This window comes from Macadamia integrifolia, chromosome 14, assembly GCF_013358625.1.
Source record: "Macadamia integrifolia cultivar HAES 741 chromosome 14, SCU_Mint_v3, whole genome shotgun sequence".
Classification (NCBI taxonomy): Eukaryota; Viridiplantae; Streptophyta; class Magnoliopsida; order Proteales; family Proteaceae; genus Macadamia; species Macadamia integrifolia.
The window spans coordinates 21,298,471-21,307,998 of NC_056570.1; the positions used below are offsets into that span (position 1 = coordinate 21,298,471).

A 9,528-nucleotide genomic window follows, 5' to 3' on the forward strand; every position below is an offset into this window, starting at 1 on the left:
AAAAAAAAAAAAAACTATTTCGGTGGTGGGTACCGTGGGTTTCATATATGACGTTTTGTTTGTTTGTTTGTTTTTTTTTTTTTTAATACTGTTTAAGTGGACCGAATAATTCGGTTTAATTCGATTCGGCCCGAATTATTCGTGTTTTAAAATCAAATTAGTAAAAAGCACGTTTTTTATTGAATTTTATTTTTAATTTGGATTCGGTCAGAATTTTTTATTTAATTCGGAAAAATTCTGTTCGGCGCGAATTCGGCCGAATTGTTAACTAGGGTCGAATTATTCGGCCGAATTGTTAACTAGGGTCTGGCACTAGGTTGATAATCTTGACAGATTGGATGTTTAACTTATGTTTCTTGCTTTCTCTTTTGCTCTTCAACTGCTATGCTACTTTTCAGCCTATCATACTTCTACCTGTCATTTTGATGCCTAAAACACCCAGTCTGGTTCCTAGATGTCTGCAAATTGGAAGTATTATTCTAGATGAGAGGATTAGAACACCTGGCGGGCCAAAGTGCTCCATGGTCACATTAAAGGACTTATAACTGGTGCTTCTAGTAACAAAAGCAGAAGCTTCACAATAAAATAAAAAACAAATAATTTGACTTTCATCTTTATTTGTTGTCGCAGATCTTTTAACCTATTATTGCTAACTTGATAAAACAGAAACCTGACTTGTATATGAAGCACTAAACTAATAGAAATTCAGTTATGAAGTTTGAATTGCTCATTGGACTTTATTTATTTTATTTACATTAGTTCTTTAGCAATGATTCTGAATAATATGGAGGAAATAAAGGTCTGTGTTGTAGCATATGGGGTGCCTAGTCTTTCTTTCTTACTGAATTTATGCTTGCACATTTTTTCATCTCTACTATACTTTTTGCCTGTCGATTGTAATAAACATTTCTCACCGTAGGTTTGCAAGTTCCTGGAGGTTTCAAAGTTATCATTTTCACCAGAGTATGGGTCCAAGCTGAAAGAAGATTATGTAATGGTGAAACATTTACCAAAAGTTCCAAGGGACAATAATGATTCTAGATGTTGTGCATGCCACTGGTTTAGTTGTTGCAATGACAATTGGCAAAAGGTAATACAATCTTGTTCCTGTGAACAAAGGTTTTCTCCTCCCCCCCCCCTCAAACGGCAATGGCAATATTTTGCTGTCTTTTTTGCATGCAGTTGCACACAGTAGGCAGCCAGCCACTCTTTGCATCTAATTTATTTTCTGTTGGAAGCATTATTTTTTTGGAATTCTAACCCTACCCTAAAAAAAAATCAATGAGTCACACACTAAGCATAGCAATTCTACCAAATGGTTAATCGAATTTTTATTCAACCCTATAGAATTAAGAAAAAAATTAGAATGGCTCATTTTTATTTTTTTTGGGAGGGGTCTGCTAATAATATGTTGCTTTTGTGCTCTTGAGTATACAGCCATATTTATGACTATTAAATTTGTCTTACTATTGTCACTTACCCTGAAAGAAGTTCATGTCAGAAAATTTAGTCGGTTGTTATAAGCCCATTAGTTTAAGGCATTCTGTGATTTCTGACTCAAGTATAATTAATTAAGTTTATTGAATCATGGACACTGGATATGATTTTTGCATTACTCTTTGTTATTCTTTTCTTTGCATGAAACCAGAGCCCTAGGTTTTAAATTACAAACCAGTGTTAGAGTGGGATAGAGATGGAAAGTGACCCTTGCAGCAGATAGGCTGATCAAGAATTGTTTCCAGTGGGAATTGCTTATGCTGGTCTGATATCTGCAATCATAGGTGCTGGTAAACAACAATAGACTGCCCTTTGGTTTAGCAGAAAGGTTCCTTGATATTTGATACTTAAGTTGGTTTTGATGATCATAAGCACTCATCCTACAGTTTCTCTTCTTCGCTGTTATGAAATTTTCCTTCTGTTGAAATCTTCTCTACATTTTCTCTTCTTCTACATCAGTTATTTCCACCCCCTCCCTTTTTATTTTTTGCATGTATACCTATTGTGCTTGTCCCTTTAGAATTGCAATGTTGTGACCCTCTATCTGACAAACTTTCAATTTCCTTCTTGTTAAGTAGTGTATTTTATTAGAAAATATATGGAAAAGTGGAAACAGTTGAACACACTTCAGCAATATATGAAACTTTTCATTCTTTAAACAGTTGTGACCATCGGCTGTCTTAATCATATAACAGCTTGTGTTTCTTGTCTGTTGAAAATTTATTCTTTGCAGTGCTGATGATCAATCATCCAATCACCATTCTTGCAATTATGAGAATAATGGCCAGATACTGTTAAGAAATGCTATGTTATAGTCATGCTTATTTGTTCCATTGACCATTTTAGTAGCAGAGCTTGAAGTTAATGACTTATTTGTGATTAAATAGTTCTCACTGTACTGCATGACTTCATTTAGGTGTGGGCTGTATTGAAACCTGGGTTCTTGGCCTTGCTGGAGGATCCTTTTGATACAAAACTTTTGGACATAATTGTTTTTGATGTATTGCCATCATCAGATGGAAATGTGGATGTTCGGGTATCATTAGCAGAAGAGATAAAGGATCGTAACCCACTGCGTTATGCATATAAGGTAAGGTTGTTATGTGCTTTTTAAGTTGTATTCTGTTGCCTCCGGCCAGAGAGAGAGTTCACTTTCATTTCATATACAAGTTCTTTTATTAAGTAGATATAGTCATTTGGTATCCATATTTCATTGTAATTAAAACAACATTTATATGTTTAATGATGGTACACTTAATTGTTGTAGTTGTTCTGGGTTGCATTGGGCAGAGAAAATTAAAGAATGTATTTGATCAAAGAGTATAAATGGTTTGTAAAAATTGAATGGAGGGAAAGCCACACAAAAGGATAACTGAAAAGGAAAATGAAAGAAAATGGAAATATAGCCAATGACCGTGCCACCAGGAAAGTATAGCTCCAGCTCATAGCCACACAAAAGGAAAAGCGAAAAAGGAAAATGGAAGTACAGCCAATGACTGGACCACCAGGAAAGTATAACTCCACCTCATAGCCATGGTGAATGTGATGGCCACCAGCTCTTTCCTCCCTCTGCCCTCAATTTCAAACTAAGACTTCAACGTCATCCCACACCTGGGCACAATCCAAGGCTAATGAAATTCACAGGATCCATAACCATATATCTAAATCTCCTTTCAGTAGGCCATTTTGTTCAAGCCAAAATTAGCAAAATTTTGCCGAAACTGTGCATTTTTGCCAGACTGTTTTGGTTGGCCATTTTAGTGGGTAAATGGTCATGTTAGGCTCTAAGGCTCCAATACTTCAAGGAAACCTTATTTTAGCCTATATAAACATATGCAACACTTCATATTGCAAGAAAAGTCACAGAGTATGGTGGTTTAGATTTGTACTCTTGGTTGACAGTATACGCTGAACCTTATTGTATACCTTGTATAATATTGCCTATTCTACACTTTGTTTTAGTACGAGAAGACATAAAAGACTAAGTAAATTAAGTAAATTATGCACCCTGAATGAAGAAACATAATATTGACTAATTATTTATGAAATAGTACAAACTACAAAGTACATGTAACATAGACACCCAAGTCCTTAGTCTCCCAACAATACAATACTGTTCGCAAATACGAACCATAATGTGCTGGATCGGTCCTATTCATGGACCAATGGAGCTGACGTGCATTTTCGTCCGATTGTGTGACAAATGCATGCCATGTCATAGTGTGTGAGAAAAAACCAAAGGTAACCTATCCTAGGGTATAGGCCACTATAATGTGAAAAACCAACCCATGAGCCATTGTGATTTGATGGTTTTGGCAGCATGTACGGCTGGTGATCTGGGTAGGAGAAGAAATTGTCCACAATGGACACTCTAGTATGTCCTTGTGAGTGGGCCTCATACTCAAAACTGGGAAACAGATGAAGATGTATGCTCCCCTACATTACCAAAACAATCATATGCACTAAACTCGATCAGCTGCTCTCCTCGGCGAAGGATGGGGCAATCCAGCAGTGCCCACTCAGTCTGCTGTCCCTTATAGTCAAATCTTCCAATAGCACTAGACAGGCTATCAATCTGTTCATCTGGTTGGAACGGTGACAAGGCCATTTCCTGTAGCCTGCACATGTGGAGGATGGATGTGCATCGTGGTCTGTATCCTGTGGCTTGATCAAATTGGGTCTCCCTACTCCCTAGTCAGACAAATTGGCTTCCTGTGCCAGCCTCTCGTTCCTCCTGTGCCTGGTCATATTCCTCTCAATCTGGTCCTTTTTTGTTCTTCATACCGAGGCGTATGTGTAGCATCTTTAGCCTTATATTGTAGTGCACATACACCAAGCAAGCCAAACATTGGGAACCCAATCGGTTCCGCCTTTTGTTAGTTAAAACGCGAATAAAACAACATCCCTTTTTTGGCGTTTTAAACACGAAATCCTGTACTATTCCCAAAGAGACGTTAAAAAGGGTTTGGCAGGCCTCAGTGTTCTAAATGCGTATACGTTTTTAAAATGGAAAAAGGCTCATCAAAAGAAAAAACCCCCAAAATCACGTTTTACCTTTACCTTTACCTTTACCTTTACCTTTACCTTTACCCTTTGGACCAAAACTCTAATCCATATTTCACTTTCATCGTTTCAAACTTTCATAGCAGAACTGAAAAGTCTGAAACCCCCAAACCCTTGTTCATAGCATAGTCCTTCTCCCTCCTTCCCTCCTTTCCCAGCGGCGAGCCATTGAACGTGAACAACTTTCCCTCAACTTCTGCTTCTTTTTCTTCCCCTTGTTCATGGTCTCATGTGGATAAGTTGTTCGAGCAAGGTCTTGTGTTTGTTTCCGAAAGAAACTCCCAATTGGTGGCATAAAATTGCAAGTCAGATCCCTAGAAATACACCATCTGAGGTGAAAGAACATTACGAAGCTTTAGTTCACGATATATTGGAGATCAATTTTGGACGGATTGGGTAACCAACAGATAAGGATGACTCGACTACTTCGAGTTGGGATTCTGAGTGCCAGTCGAGTCAAATCTCATTTAGACCAACAAAGCTGAAGCATTCCAAAACAGAGAGAGAAAGGGATCCTTTGGACAGAAGACGAACACCGGTGATTGTTGCTCGGTTTTCACTCTTACTAGTTCCTCGCTAAAACTTAGTTAACATTCCAAGTGAATGCTAGAGTCAGATTTGTTAAATTCGTAGCTCATCTTTTGCATTAGGAATTTTAATTTTTCTCTTTGAGAAGGCTAAGCAAGGCCTTTATGGGAACCGATTGTTGTTAGGTCAGCATGCCGTAGCTGAGTACTTGAGTTTTTTCCCATAAAAGAATTATTGTTAGAGACCATATTCTCGTATAAATAATAAATCTTGTTATAGATCCTGATTCAAAAGTTCTCATAAAAGAACTAAATCGATCAGTTGGAACCATTGGTGCTTTGCTTCCAGCTCTGTGTTCAAACTTGGACTCCAAGGCCCTTGCCCTTTTGCAGTTTTTGCTTTTTTTTGGCACCGTATTGTTCAAATTTAAATGTTTAAAATGATTTTTTTTTGGTTCATCGTTCTTGGTGTATTGTATTGTATTTTTTATTGTCCCATTCACGTTTTGATCTATTTAAAACATGCTTGTACCAAACACCTTTTTTTCCTCTTCCCGTTTTAACTAACTATGAATCTGCCTCTTGGAGTGGATGAGCAAAAATGTACTCCATTTAGCTGAAGGAAGAACATGTCTGGGAGAGCACCTTGCTTGCTATCTTCCTCAATTGTCATGTTGTAACCCCATACAATACCTTCGTCTGCTTTACAAAATAAGACATGTTATTTGCATTTCACTAGCCTTAATCATGGTTTTAAATCTTGGGTTTTGACCCCAAAATTTAGGTCGAAATTTCCGAAACCAGGTATTTTTTCTTTTGGACTATTGCTATAAATTTGGGCCGAAATTTCAGAAACTTGGTCATCTCGAGGTCCACTAAAAATCACCAAAACTTCAATCGAGATTTCTGAGATGATGAACCATAGTCTTAATATAGATGTTAGTGAGAGAATAAGATACTGAATCGCGTACCAACATTAGAATTTTCCCGTCCAACCACTCTTCCTTTATTTCCATTCCTAAGAATATCACCGAAGCTATGTCGAACCCAAAGTGGAAGGAAACCATGTATGAGGAAATGATGGCACTTGAGAAGAACTGTACTTGGAAACTGGATGATCTTCCTAGGAGGAGAGTTCCAGTTGGATGCAGGTGGGTCTACATAATCAAGTATCGGTCAAATGGTTTTGTTGAGAGGTACAAGCCAAGGTTTGTTTCCAAAGGGTACAGTCAGGTGCATGGGATTGATTATCAGGAGACATTTGCTCTCTTTCCCTTTCTAATAGCAATAGGAATGTCTAACTCAAAAGGAGAAGGGATGTTACCTGACTGAGGAAGGTGGTTCTTAGGATTTTGATCTTAGGATTTTGATCCAAAGAGGACTCTTGACAAGCCGTCTTCCCCCTTCTTTTGTACACTAACTCCTTTTCATTACCAGAACCACCACCTGAATAATCACCAATATCAACAACATCCACGGTGGGTGATCCACCTCTTTATGTTTCCTAATGTCAAGTAGAAAGGGAGGAATAGGCAAGGGAAGAAGAGAGGGAATGACATCATCAGCCTTTTCATTTCCAATATTCTCCTATAGAGGATGCTGATGAGAAGCACAAAAGGGCACAGATTCAAGAAAGGTGGCATATTTGGAGAGAAGTCACCTTCGGAAAGAAGGATGGTAGCTCTTGTAGCCTTTGGTAGAGGAGAAATTCCCAATAAAGAGGCATTTGAGAGCCTTGGGGTCCAAGAGGATTTATTAACATGGACATATTAAACACACCCAAACACCTTGGGGGGAGAAAAGGTAGACCCCTAAGGAGACAAGGTTTCCAAAGGACTTTTGGAACCAAGAAGTTTTGTAGGGATGCGGTTGATTAAAAAAGTGGCAATAAGAAGAGCCTCAGACTAAAAGGTTTTAGAAATATGCATGCCAAATAGAAGATTGATAATACTCTTCGTCCCCAAATCCTCATGTCTATTGCTAATAATTATTTTCTTCGCCAAATACTAAAAGAGACTATAAGAAGGGGAATTTGTGATACAACAATTTAAGAATTTGGTTAAGTGACTCACATATAAAAGATTAGTGGCAAAGTTAGGGACATGAAGAAGAGAGTCAACGGAAATGGAAGGAGTAACAGGAATACTGCCACTGTCTTCGGACATATTGAAAAGAAACCACACACAAGATGGGGGAGTACACACTCTATCTAAATCTTCCTCCCCAATACTCGGAAACAAGCCCAACAAGGGTGGAAAATACACTACCAAAAAATTCAGATCAAATGCACACTTTAAGGTGAACCACATAACACCTTAAAAGGCCCAGCCAATACATATCATCAACTCAATATTGCTGGAATCCACCACAAATTGCATTTCAGAAGCAATGATCTGGAAAAAAAAACAGGAGGGTTGTGTGTAGGGAAGCCTTGGGCGATCCAAAAGAGCTATACTCCATCTCCATTAGTGGCCGGATGAGAGAAAAATCCCCAAAAAACAATGGCGGTAGACATGGAAAACCTGGTTTTTGTTGATGTGAGCTCCAAACAGATCCAAACTTCTACTCCTTCACATGGGGGAGCTCTTCTTGGGGTTGCTTTGACCTTCAGTCAAGCTCATCTCATGAGTTCTTCAAGCTTTTCACATAATGGTCTCTTCCTTGGAACTCCTTTGTAAACTAGGGTTCCCAACTGAGGAAATGGAAGCGGAAAACTTGTAGCACGACTCTCAAACTAAAATCATGAACTCTGATACTAAGATAGAATGTAGAGATTGTGAGAGAATAAGCAAGCAAAAAAGAAGAGGAGACGGGAGAAGAGGGTTGAAGGAGAAGAAGAGAAATAATGGTAGAATGTTGTGTGTGAGAGATTGATGTCTCCCACATCTATATTGCTTCACTAATATAATGTGAGGAATTACATACACCTCCCTAGGGAGGTAAAAGGAAAAAAAGTGCAAATACGATATAAGACAACAAGTAAGTAAACTAGTTCCCAAAGTACCATTAATTCACAAACTCTAACATTTAGCTAGGATAAGGCTTAGTTGAGTTCAGTTGTGACATAGCAAGTAAGGAAGAGAATAACACATTTTTGTAAAGTCTTTCTTCTATTCTCTCCTCTTACTATCCTTAAATTTTTCTCTTGGAGACATTGGGGCATATATAGCAAGTAGCCAACTTTGTTTATTTGCTTTTCGCTAATTTATCCCTGTTCATTATCGTTTCACCTAAAAGCTCAAACTTGTAGGGAAGGGCAGCGTAAATGTATACATAAACACTCCTCTGCACGTGCAGGCCATCTTGGCACCATGCACATGACACATACGCGTGCCCACACATGACACCAAGGAAAGAAGTGGGGGAAAAGTCCCTTTAGCACTCGAACACTTGACCTTCTTGCTCTGACACCATGTTCACTATTGTTTCACCTAAAAGTACCTATAGGAAGGGTAGCGTACATGCATGCATCAACAATCCCTATTGAAATAAAACCCTTCCAGAAAGAGAGGGAAAAGAAAATAAAATAAAAATAGATGGTTGTAAGTTGTAACCGTGATAAGACTCCTAAACAGTGGTCTTCAAATACTAAATTTGCTTCATAAAACATTTAATTAATAGATGCTTCATAAAACATGATTTAATTAATAGATAGATGCAAATGTACTTTTTATGGAAACACATTATTCTGACTGTAGCATATAACCAACATTTGGCCATTTTAATAGGTGTCTTGTGGAAACCGCACCGTAAAGATAAGAACTAGAAGTAATGTTAAAGTCAGAGACTGGGTAGCTGCCATTAATGATGCTGTATCAAGGCCTCCTGAGGGATGGTGCCATCCTCACCGCTTTGGTTCTTTTGCTCCGCCAAGGGGTTTAACTGATGATGGAAGCCACGCTCAGTGGTTTGTAGATGGGCAGGCTGCATTTGATGCAATTGCTTCAGCAATTGAAGAAGCAAAATCAGAGGTCTGTCTCCAGTGCTGGCACATAAGAAAATTCTATTTGAGCTGAGATTGATTTTCTTACAATTTAGTTTTAAGAAATGCTGAACGGGTTAAAATTTCAATGCAGATATTCATTACTGGCTGGTGGGTGTGTCCAGAACTGTATTTGAGGCGTCCATTTCATGATCATGGGTCCTCTCGGCTTGAAGCCCTACTGGAAGCAAAAGCAAAGCAAGGAGTTCAGGTGCTCATTTTTTTTCCTTGTTCATCATTTGTTGTTTACTTTTGACCCCCATGCAATATGTGCATATGATGTAAAATGCAGTCATACATAGTTCGATTAAGATGGTTGGTTTCAGAAAGAACTTTGATATTACATAATTGTTTGGTTGCATAGTAGACTTGTTGTTATCACCTTCCACAGTCTAAATATGTCTGATGCTTTTGGTGACACTTGACGAGTTCCCACCCTTTCCCCCCACAACCCCCCCC

General features: G+C 38.4%; 1 protein-coding gene across 1 annotated transcript in view; it reads left to right on the forward strand.

The window, feature by feature from the left end:
* LOC122061533 (phospholipase D zeta 1-like) overlaps positions 1-9,528 on the forward strand; it is an 80,013-nt gene that overhangs the window by 61,865 nt on the left and 8,620 nt on the right. The window contains exons 5-8 of the mRNA XM_042624824.1: positions 920-1,090; positions 2,414-2,587; positions 8,816-9,058; positions 9,164-9,280. Coding sequence (XP_042480758.1) covers positions 920-1,090; positions 2,414-2,587; positions 8,816-9,058; positions 9,164-9,280 — 705 coding nt within the window. The remainder of the gene's footprint in view (positions 1-919; positions 1,091-2,413; positions 2,588-8,815; positions 9,059-9,163; positions 9,281-9,528) is intronic.